This window comes from Telmatherina bonti, assembly GCF_933228915.1.
Source record: "Telmatherina bonti genome assembly, chromosome: 2".
Classification (NCBI taxonomy): Eukaryota; Metazoa; Chordata; class Actinopteri; order Atheriniformes; family Telmatherinidae; genus Telmatherina; species Telmatherina bonti.
This window is the reverse complement of record NC_136620.1, coordinates 37918627-37931335: the sequence shown is the minus strand read 5'-3', so window position 1 is coordinate 37931335 and position 12709 is coordinate 37918627. Positions and strand designations below refer to the sequence as shown.

Here is a 12709-nt window from a genome sequence, read left to right as displayed (position 1 = left end):
ATGATTACACTGCTTACACTGGTGCACACTGTGGAGCTTGGGTAATATTTTAGCAACGTCGGTGCTTTATTTAGTGAGTTTTCAGACTCTTTATGTTAAGTAGTACCAAATTTTGGAAGTTTTTTGGTGTTATTGGAGATTTAGGGGGACTGATGTGAAAGCAGGTATCTTTCACTCTTTTCAATAAGAAGCTCTTGCGGCCACAGGCCTCTCGCCATCCAAAAACACTCATGAGAAACTCAGACCATACGCAGCATCCAGCTCCAAGCTGCAGTCAGAGCAGGAGGAGATCAACTCTGCTGCATGATCGAGTTTCCACTAACTGGCCCGGTCATGAACTGGCAACCAGTCCATGGTGCTCCTGCCTCTCACTCAATGAATGCTGGGATTGACTCCAGCTCCGCCCCAAACCTTACTTGGACTGAGCAGGTAAGAAAATGGACGGATGGATGGATGGATGGATGGATGGGTGGATGGAATGATAAAAAGATGGATGGATGGATGGATGGATGGATGGATTGAATGATAAAAAGATGGATGGATAGATGGATGGGTGGATGGAATGATGGATGGATGGATGGATGGGTGGATGGAATGGTGGATGGATGGATGGATGGATGGAATGATGGATGGATGGATGAATGGATGGAATGGTGGATGGATGGAATGATGGATGGATGGATGAATGGATGGAATGGTGGATGGATGATGGATGGATGGATTGAATGATAAAAAGATGGATGGATAGATGGATGGGTGGATGGAACGATGGATGGATGGATGGATGGAATGATGGATGGATGGATGAATGGATGGAATGGTGGATGGATGGAATGATGGATGGATGGATGAATGGATGGAATGGTGGATGGATGATGGATGGATCCGGGTTTACTGTGAGATATTAATGTCTATTAATGAAACAATGAATGAAAACATTTAAAAAGTTCAAAGTACTGTAGCATGTTGTGGAATTGGAACCTGAGAATAACTGAACTTTCGGTCAAAATACTGAAAATTACATTTTAACTTTTGTCGGTTCAGTTATTTTCTATTTATTTTTCTACTTCCTTGAATTAAAATGAAAAGAAAGTAAAGACGTTAACATCAGATATTTACAATATTAATGTTTGTGTTTATTATTTGACTCAGCCATCCAATAAATTCTAATTTTTATAAAGTTGTTGCTATGGGGCAGAGATTGTTATGCAATTAGAACGCCATTAATCCAGTCTAATTTATTACAAAAGCGTCTAATAATTCAGATCAAATTTTTCAATCGAGCCCCACCTTTTGTTGTTTTTTAGTTTTTTATCTTGCAGACTGAATGTCTTCAGACTCTCTTTAACCAGCAGCTCAGTTCCTCTGTATTTAGATATATGCATAAAACAATTTTATTAATTATCTGTTACTCATCATATTTATCATATTCTAATCTATTCGAGAGGTATATATAATCTATTTTGTTTCATACCACTTAGATTTGTGACTATAATGACGTTAAAAAGGTATCATACAAATAACTTTAAACAGTTTTTCTATCAGTGGGAAAGAATCATTGTATAAATTTGTGTGTAACTTCCACATCACTCCCAAAATGTAATCAAATCTAATCAGACAATGACTCATCAAAAATCACAAAAATCTGCCCAGTAGTTTTCCATAAAGTAGCAAAAAAAAAAAAAAAATAAAATAATAATAATCACAAACTCAAACTGAAATAGTTACATGGTTTCTAATCACGTAGAAAAAAGAAACAAGTCTGCAAACAGTTTTCTTCCTGCATCTGCAGCAGTTATCACACATTAGCGTTTAGTTTCAGTTCTATTTTCGCCTGTGTGATAAGGTCGGCATTCACCTCCCATTTAGCTCATGTGGAAACTACAGTTTCTATTCAGAAGCTGCTGAATATCCCAACCTGTTTTCCTGCTCCGTGTGTTTTTATGCCACTTCATACTGTGCAGATAAATGCAGTCATTTTTGTTTTTGTTAAGCCTTTTTCTGACTGGGAAACACAAAACGACCCTCCAACAGGGTGACGATTAAACTGGGCCACTGCAAGAGAACTTTAGAGAAAAAATTAAACTTTTCACATCCAGTTCTGATCCACTGCTTAATATTCATCCGTTGCTTTTAGGACTTCACAAGTAGGAAGAGAAATTACATATTTGTTCCGGTTTTTATGACTTTGTTTGGGAAATTAGTTCAACTTTATTTATTTGCTTTCATCTCCAAGTGAGTGAGCACTGGTGTTATTATACGTCTGATTATCTAAATTATTTGATGTCATTTGTCTGTTTTCTAACTGTGATTTGAATCCCTGTTCAGGATGTACAATGTTTAATAAAAGATTCACAAACACGTCATGTTTTTTTCTGTGAAACAAAGTCAGTTCCCAAACCTACAGGAGCTGAGAGCGACTATGTTGCATGTTTCTTTGTGATAATGGGATGGTTTATCTTGATTATTCAAATGCAGGGTTGCGTGGGGGTCGGAGCTGCTCCTGGTCCATCACAGCACCAACACAGAGACGAAAACATTCAATCAGACTCACACAGTCCGAGCAAACATTCACAGACTCAAAATCAGCCAAACATGCAGGTCTTCGGACTGTAGAAGGAAAACATGCAAACTCCTCACAGCTTCCCCCAGAAACCTACGTTACTTATACTTTTATAAATGATACTGGAGTTTATTGAGTGTGTTTGCAGTCTACTGGGAGCAGTACTGGTTTCAGAAGGAGTTCTGTGTGGCAGGTGATGTTGTGGGGTGAGGAGGGGGTCTGTTCTTTAACATAGAGGAACAACAGACTACCTAACTAGTGGGTCCAAGCAGCATCCCAGTAAAAAAAAAAAGCTCTGTACTGGGATGTCAGATGGAAGAACATCCATCACTGATCAATACATTCAATTTACCTTCTATTGAGTCTGTTAAAGATAAAATTTACAATATATGTCTGATAACTAAGTTAACCTATCACTCATTCACACTTACACCCACACCTGGACATGCCGTGTCTCTGGCCTCGTCGGCTGTCACAGGTCTGTTGTGATCAATGAAATCAGGTGTAACACGCCACATCCCATGAATCATGTTGTCATCTTCAGACAACAAGCTTCATTTTCTGGAGATAATGTGTGAAATGATTCCATTTTCATGAGAAAACTGTCTTCATTGTCTCCAGAAAAGGAGAAAATGAACTTGTTACCTTGAGAAAACGATTTAAAACAACTTGAACTGATCAATATTCTTAGTTTCGTTGTACATCTGGAACGTTAAATGACAATCAAAGCTTATCCAACCAGATCCTAAAAAAGAACAATGTTGGAGCGCGGCCGCTCGCTGCTTCTGTACAGGAACTCAAAGCAGAAAACAATTATTTAAATCACTGTGAATATTTATGTGCTTGACACTGACAGTCTTTTGATATCCAGTTACAACCAGTAAAAACAAACATCTCCCAGTGCCAGTGTTAGCATGTTTCACCACAGTGGTATGACGATTACAATGGGCCTCCATAACTTCTGTCTAATAATGATAATAATGACCTGAAACATCTTTAAGCTTCAACAGTAGGAAGAATAGTTTTACACTGGATCATACGAGCTATTTAAGTCTTGTATCTTTAGTACAGATGTTGTTGCAGTGTGTTTCTAATCCTCCGTATGAGACGTTACAGTCAATAAATGTGTGTTTCTATAAATAAAAAGTAAGTTTCTTCTCCTCTTGAATCCAGGGGTTATATTCTAATCAGAGTCAACAGAACCAGTATTAAATGTCAATCGACAACTTTCCTGTTGCACTGATAAAGCCAGGTGTCGGTGGGTATTTTTAACCAATAGAAAAGGGGCTTTAACAGGGTTTTGGTGGCTTGTAGTTAATTACAGAATGATAGGCAGTTGTTCAGAGGAGCCTAACACTGCTGGATGATTGAGTGAGACTAGAGGAAGAAGAATATCATAATGCTTTGCATCACTTAACCTTTTCTATATAAGTATCAGCAATGTCATAGATAGTCTAGCAAGTTAATTAAAGAGTGCAACTTTACAACACAAATGTCTTGAGGTGATCCTTTCCTAACATTGTTCTGCAGCTGCAAGTGAAGATAGCCCATTTGGATAGCTTAAAAAAAATAATAAATTGAAATAAAATAAAATAGAATAAATTGAATAAAAAAAATTGAAATAAAATAAATGGAAATAAAATAAAATAAAATAAAATGAATTAAAATAAAATAAATTTAAATAAAATAAAATAAATGGAATTAAAATAAAATAAAATAAAATAAAATAAATACAGATTAATGTCTAAAAATGTCATCAGTATGTCATTGTATTCAGGCAGGATTGTTGGAGCTAAAAAGAAAAAAGTGTGAAAGAAGGATTAAACAAATTTTTGCATGATACTTATTCTTAGTTCAGTCTTGATTTTATGTGATCAGCACCAAATAAAAATATGCATTTACAGTGCTTGTTTGTGTCTCACCTCTCTGTTTGCAAGGTAACCTTGGAGGGCTCAACATTGGGGTTCTCCCACTCCATATGAGGGCAGTGCATGAAGTAACACAGCGTGTAGATGGCTTCAGGCGGCCAGTGAATCAGACCACCCTTCTGGTGGATCGGCGTCCCATTACTGGGATTCTTCATATACAGCGGCTGAAGGTGGTGCATGGCTCGAGACACTAGATCACCTGTACAAATACACAGACCATAAAAGCAGGTAAACACAGGAGGAAAATGGCCACTGAAAGAGGAATGTTCCGGCACATTCATTGGACAAGGGAGAAAAGGCTATTTTGAGCACATGGCCTTTAAAAAGACATCAGGGAGTCATCTTCATTCTTTCCAGCCTCCATGGGGCTTACTCTGTCAGGGGAAAGTGAGATTTTCCACATGTCAGTGTCAGGAAAAAGACAGGGTTCATCCTCATCCAGAGCAGGCCTGCACAGGGTGCAGAATGAATATTTATGGCTAAACATTAGCCACTGCAAGCCCTTCACTGCATAATGTGTCGGTATTTTAAGGTCATTTGGTTGAACTTTGAAAATCAAAAGCTTTAGATAACTCTGCTGTGAAACATGGTGATGTGTTCAGGGCAAGTGGTAAAAAAGCCTTCAGCGCAGTTTTCACCACTTTTGGACAAACAGGAATTACTCGAGTGCAACATATTCCATTCATTAGGAATAGATAAATGAACTGGAAGTGTCTTAAAACTGCTTTCATATAAACATGGCGATGGTGGCATCTTTGTTATTGACTCTTACTGAAAAACAGACTCATATTACAGTTTAAGCTCAAATCCCATTTCACTGACTGCAGTCAGGTTTCTGTTGCTTCCTGTCTGGACCCACAGCACTAAAGCACATGTAATAAAATTCTGATGCAGGGTGGATCTGAAAGCACCCAGTGACATATTGTTCCGGTTATTTTGATAAAAGGCACAAAAGAAATAGGGCACAATGCCAGCTGGTTTGGCGTTCTAAATAGACTTTACTGTATGTGTGTGTACACAATGCAGAGCGGGAAGAAACACTCGTTCCTGTGGACAAAAGGGTTTGTTTAGCATCAAAATTGCACCATTTAGCGCGTGCCAAGATTCCATTTAGCTGCAACAATGTGAGAGGCGAGTGTGAAAAGGATGCCAGAATGAGGGAAGAGCAATCATGCAATAAAACAGTCAATCTCTCACTGTCCTTTGGGGAGAGAGAAACCGGACGTCATGTGGTGACGCAATGAGCAGGGGATGTTATGATAAGAAGCGCTACCTTGCATGTAAAATGTCAGTTTTCCTCTGCTGGGAGGGATCTCTTACCGCAGTCCCAACTTCCCCATAGTTTTCCAGATAAGCTGGCAACTTGGCTTTTTGAAGTTTTAGCTCGGCTGATCAGCCGCTACGGAAACAAGCAGTTCTCATGTTTTATTTACACTGCTCTGTGACATCTCCTGTGCTGGCAGAACAGCCTGGCACGGATGAGTGTCAATTATTTCTAACATTGGAAGAACATCTTGGAGTGAGATTACTGCACATGCAGGTGCATCTACGATTTACTTGCTTTATTTTTAGTGACCCCTACACCACCAGAGAGGGTGGTAATATGAAATGACTGCAAGTTAATCAGCTAAAACATCAATAACCTTTTAAAACATTCATATGTTTAAACATTATTCGTGCTGATTGATAACTTAAAGACAAAAAAGAGACGTAGAACACGCAAGAGCTCACATTTCTCACTGATTACTTTGTAGCAGAAGGGCAACGCTCTTTTTGTTCTCAATAACTTTATAATCCACTTTTAACAGCAAACATGCATAAATATGTATAAGTAGAGTGACACTGTTTTGATATATGAGGGGTTTGATGAGAAATGGCACCTTTAAGGTCAGTAACTGACATTGCAGCTCCCACACAACAACTACAGTGCTTATTACTTTCCAGGGAGAATTATGTTTAATGTTTAGAGAGAATGTGTCCTCTTTGGATATGTATAAATTAACTCTGATATGTGATGGAGAAATTATGTTCAAGCTTTTGCAGGGAAATAAATACACAGTAGCAGCTTTTCTTTGGGTTTTGATGAATGGGTTGTCGCTACAATGTGCAGCTGCTGCCATCATCACAGTTTTCATGTTTCAATTATTTGCCGCTATGCAGCCGTGATCACATTTAATGGCTGCCTGTGGCCATCCTGACTCAACAAGATGCAAAGCTTTTTCTTTATGCTGCCATGATTGTAAACTTGAAAACAACAAAGATCTTTTAGTCACCAACCATCACACGCATTCAATAACATGCAAGACATAAACTGACTTTAGAAAGGCCTTTCTTTGCTTTCTAATGCATAATAATCTGTGATAGAAACAAAGAACTGAATCCATCTCCATGTCTTGTTTGACTGGATACTTTGACAAAAAAAAAAAAAACCTTTATGCCAGAAAACTCTGTTTTTTTTTTTTTACTCCATTGCAGCATTGCAGCACTGACATTTTTGGACGTCATATGGTCGGACGGGACTGCATGTGAGAACATAAATGTCTGCTATCTCCCTCCTGGTTTGTAAAACTGATCATCTAGTCTGCTAAAAATGACTTGAGGAACCTTTTTCAACGAGACAGTACTCTTGTAAACCAGCTTTGTGTACACAGAAAAGTATGAATTGTGTAATGGCATTGTGCTTCTCACTTTGGTTAACCTCAGTCACTTCCATCAAGCATCAAGGGCTAATAACCCAATTTCATCTTTGAGCTTCAAAGAGAAAATCGCCGTATCAGAAAAAGAGACTATGGCTAACACTTTGAACCAGGACACACCAAAATGATTAAATTGTTTCAGCAATTGTCTTTGACATGCTGGTCAGACATGAGTATCTTTAGAGAATCCAAGCAAGAACAGAAGAAGAAAGAAAAAGCTTTTACTGCAGCTACAATAAATGACCTTTAAAAGGCATCATTGAGAAAATTGATGGCTGTTTGAGGCATCTCTTGTTAGGTCTTGTGGGTAATTCTTACTGAAAAACAGCCCTGATTCCATCATGTCACAGTTAATGAGTAAAGCAAAGGATAAGAGGCAGATGAGGAGACAAAGGCAAAGAAATCAATTACTTTCAGAAATTGCCAACACCAGCTCCAAAGTCTGTAAATTAGTATTGAGTAAAAATAAAGAATAATCTTCCTAGTTTGTTTTTTCCTTTTAATTTAGTGTGTGGAAAAGCACCCAAAAGGGACAGAAAAGCTTGGTATGAATTATTCATATTCACATAATTATCTAAGTGGTTTATATAACTGTCAGGGGTGGAGCCGAATGGTGGGCATGGGTGGCTACGGCCCACACACACTTAATGTTGGACACACACGCATTTGTGGAGTCCTGCAGAGGACTCCTTGTGTCCTCATAGATGCACACTCTTGTTTTATAATTACATAAATCAAATGTTATTTGTATACCAACTACATCACACATTCGGCTTCACAAATGTAACATACAGCCGAAACAATTAAAATAAACAAAACTTCCAAAAAACAGAAAACAATTAAAATAAACAAAACTTCCAAAAAACAGAAAAAAATTATTTCCTGTAAAGGTACCAACAGGCTTTAAAGATTAATGAAATAAAAAAAGACGTATGAGTAAACAAAAGTAAGATCAGTGAAAACAAATATACAAATGAATAGAATTCAGTTTGAAGTAAGTAATATAATTTATTTGTCTCCACTTTATTTATTTATTTACATGTTTATTTAACCAGGACAAATGCATAAAACATAACTTCATAAATTTATACAAAGTAAATGCTATGTACTCAGGTTTCTAGCAAGGCTAATTTGCAGCCCCAGTTCTGGTTAGTCATCGTGAATGAAAACAAACTAGTATAATGGAATATAATCAGATAGGTGTTTCTTGGAGTCATAAACTGATAAACACATAACTAAAGCTGAGCCAAACATCACTTATTTTGAAGTTATCTGATATACTTTACATGTAAAATTGACTTTGTATCAGTAAATCTCTCAAAGGTTACATAAATATGTCAGTCATGCAGATGTAAATATGAATAACATTGCATTTATGTATAAACATGGTGATTTAAAGACGCATTACGTAACTTTTTTACCATGACGCCAAATTAGCCGTTGAATGAGGGGGCGTGACAGGAAAATGAAAAAAGTTCTGTAGTGTGTCTTTAAGGTAATGTAAGATCTTTTTTTTTTTTTTTTTTTTTCATTTGTTGGTGTTTGCAATTCCACTCTGATGTCAAATAGTTAAATTGCAGCCATTCTATAAAAGTACGGCCAGAAGACTGTCAGAATTTAATAAATAAGGAGGACATGGTTGGTTTTGATTGGTTCACTGCTATGTTAAGGCATCTACATGCTGAAATTCAGCTTCTCTTGATGAGATAATGTCAAATTCAGACGTTTAATATGATGTTTTTGTTTTTTTTTGTTTTTTTTTACTAATTTTGTGCTAATTTCACAGAATTATCTCCATAATAATTGGGTTTAATTAATATGGAGCCCTGTAAAAAAAATTCCTAACTGATTTGATGAATTTTGACTTTATTTTCTATTATTATCTGGCAAACCCCTGAAATTATCCTGCGACCCCCAGTTTAAGTAGTCCTGCACTATGGAATAATGGGCCTTCATAGCCTGACCCATTTACAAATGTTTCCCAAAATGTCACACAACTGACTTCGTTCCAGTAACTCTGAGGTTTGTGAACAGCAGTCGACTCAGTTTCATTTTGTAGTGTTGAAATTTTCCACTTTCATATGTTTTCATGAATGAATGAATGAAAATACTTTATTAATTCCAGAGGGGAAAATACAATTTAATTTATATACTTTTATATCTTCATCCAACAGATCCTTGAAGTAATGATTTATCTAATTCTAGTAAATTGCAGAGTAAGACTGCTTTGTAAACAAACAAAAAAAAATTGTGTTCCAGAAAAGCCTGACTCAGTTTTAATGACACATCGTCACTACTGGTAGCTGCAGAAATTGCTTGTCATTCTAAATATGCTAATTTGGCATTTAGGAAGAGGAGAAAATGAGCAAATAAATTAAGCTGAATCAGTGAAAACTATAAAAACCACTGCAAAAGATTTAGAGAACCAAACTCAACAGTCTTCATCCCTTTAAGTGAAATCATCGCATCTTATTCTGCTTTTCTTAATTATTTACTATGTTTCAGTATGACCCATGTGAATGTTTGCAAATCCGGTTGTTATTTACAGAGTTTCTCTCCAGAGCTGATAACATTACCACTGGACTAAGCGCTGCAATTATCCATCAGCAGCTCTGTTGTTGCTCTTTGTGTTTGCAGTGTCAACGCAGCAGAATAGATCCTTGCTTGACCTCATCAATATAACACAGAGGACTGGCGTCTGCCTCATCGCTGCAGCTGCCAGTCAGTCCTGAAAAAGCAGTTTAAAGTTGGCTCTGTGTTTGTTCCGATGATAAATGTTTACACCACAAACAGAATGTGTTTTCCCAGCTTTTTTTTTTTTTTTTTTTTTTACAGCAAGAGACCCTGCAGCACTTATTATCACCATTATTTTTATCTTTTTTTCATGCAGATTGGGAGACAATCTGTTATTTCTGTGCTCATGAGTCTGATTTGTTACTCTTCTGTTAGGAGGCGCAGCATTGTTGTTGTTTTTTTTTTTTTTTCTAAATAACTTGCAGAGCAGCACACAAACACACCAAACTGTACAACACTGCAAAACAGCACCCTGATTATGTCTGATTATATCAAATGGGAGCAGCGTAGATCCAGTAAGTAAGAGCAACATGGCTTGCCACTATGGATCTGTTGACGTATTATCAACATTCATCAAAGTTTCCCTCAAAACTGAAAACAAAGGCAAAAACTTCAAGTTAAACTTTAAATAAAGATTCAAACATTTTCCTTTTTTGTAAATATGAGATAAAATAATGAAAAAAATCCTATAATACACATGTAAATTAGTTCATACTGTATAAACATCCAGAAAGCTTTGCTCATTATTCTGTGAATAATGAGCACATTGTTAGTGGATAGATATTCAATTAACATTTGGAGGACTTGTCAACTTCCTAAGCCAAACTCATCCATTTTAAAGAATGAATGTGGTTCATCTCCCTGACAATGCAGCTCCTCAATTCACGTAGAAAAGACTCGGATTATGACTCGGTGATGAACAGATAGACAGTGTCTGCACGGGCTTTATTAAAAATGGCATCATCATAACATTCTAGTAGTTTGTACAGAAGGTTTCCTTATGATGAGAAATGCAAATGCTCACTAAAGGAAGGGTCAGTAAGAGAGAAGCAAGACCAGATTGAATAAAAGTAAAGGGGCAAACATATTGTTTAATCGATTTATTGCAATGCAATGTTTGCTGATTTAATGGCGACTTGTAAATCTTAAAAAAAACATTATTTTTTATAATAATTACATGACAGAAATGCAGCTGTAAAGGCTGGCAGGAACAGAAAAGTTGCACAAACCACATGGACTCTTTAGGGAGATAGACAGGAAGTCCGTCCCCTTAAAGTGTCCAGCAGCAAACAGGAAACAACAGCGATATCAAGAAGCTAGCAGCTAGCCTAGAAGCTACAGTTACAGAGCCTGAGGTTTACTCATTGGGTATGACGGCGAGTGTTTGAAAACGTTAAGAGTTTTAAGGACATGAAAATATGCAAGACATGGACAAAACGTACTTAATATCGACACTTTCTTAAAATATTGGCCTAATTTTTTTTTTTAAGTCTGAACCAGGAATCCTCAAGAAATCCCTCAGTTGTGTTATTAATGTACAAATGTTTAAATTTATGACAATATTGCTGTCTTTAACTTATTTATCCTTTTTCCCGCAGGTCTTCCTGAATAAGAGCAGTTGTACATGTTGATCTGTCTTTCCTGTCCTCTCCACCCCAACCAGTCGAGGCAGATGGCTGCCCTCCCTGAGCCGGGTTCTGCCGGAGGTTTTCTTCCTGTTAAAGGGAAGTTGTTTCCTTCCCACTGTCGCCTCGTCCATGCTCAGGATGGGGGATTGGATCGAAGTCACGACTTGATGCAATCAGTTGGTTCCTATTATAGGCTATGTAGGAATTGGCTCGAAATGATGTGTACGTAAAGTGCCCTGTGACAACATTGTTGTGAAGTGGCGCTATACAAATAAAGCTGAATTGAATTGAATTGGAAACACTTTTTTTTTTATAACAGGGCAACAATATGTTAGTTGTCTAAAGCCTAAATTAAAGTATAATAGTTAATATTCATTCATTCATTCATTCATTCATTCATTTTCTGAACCGCTTATTCCAATTCAGGGTCGCGGGGAAGCTGGAGCCTATCCCAGCCGGCTTTGGGCGACAGACAGTTAATAGTTAATAGTTAATAATACTTCAAACAAGGGACAGCAGCTCTGTCCATCCCAGTTAGAGGAGATGAAAAGCTCCTAGTTGTTGTTCCTGACTATCGTTACAACAGTTTCTTGCAGATTTGAAGACAATATGAAAAATATGTTTAATATGTGTTGGATTTATTTATGGTTTCACAAGAATAATTAGGAGGTTGCCGCAGAGTGAGAAAAGACAAAGATGCATTGAGAATCCTGATAATTGTATAATAATAAAATCATAGCACAAAAAATCGGAATTGTAATCAAATCGAATGGAATCGAATCAAATCAAATCGTGATGTGCATATAGCACATTTCTGTCATGTTTTTGCCACCCTGATCTCCTGGCGCTCATCATTGGTAACTCGATCCACCTGCTGGCTTCCTAATTGCCTCTGCTACCTCATTCAGTTCACCTGGTTTCCTTTTCTCTCACTGCCTACTTAAGCTCCCTCCAATCCCTCCTTCTCTGCCAGATAATAATCAGACCTATGTCTAGTTTTGTTCCAGCGTTCTACGGATTGATCCTCAGTTGCCGACCTTCTGCTTTATGCCCCTGGATTACCCTCCTTGCCTTGCCCTCGACGGACACCGCAACTTTTCGGATCTTCTGGTTACCGACCCTGCCTGTCTTTGGATCTCTGAGCCTTGTCATCGCCTGGACGAGTATTTTGCCATCCTGTTTACCTCCCAGCTGTTGCCTGGTTTCTTCTGCAGACCATTCCCCCGGACTGATCTTCTGTTCATACTCCTCCACCAATAAACTGGTCATTTGTCCAGAACTCCCTGTGTGTGGCTGTATTAAGGATCCTCAGGGTAACTC

At 37.6% G+C, this 12709-nt stretch overlaps 1 protein-coding gene across 1 annotated transcript in view; it reads right to left on the bottom strand.

Moving 5' to 3' along the window:
- btbd11b (BTB (POZ) domain containing 11b) overlaps window positions 1-12709 on the bottom strand; it is a gene marked incomplete at its 5' end in the record, with an annotated part of 94770 nt that overhangs the window by 19272 nt on the left and 62789 nt on the right. Inside the window, one exon of the mRNA XM_079254565.1 lies at window positions 4486-4690. Coding sequence (XP_079110691.1) covers window positions 4486-4690 — 205 coding nt within the window. The remainder of the gene's footprint in view (window positions 1-4485; window positions 4691-12709) is intronic.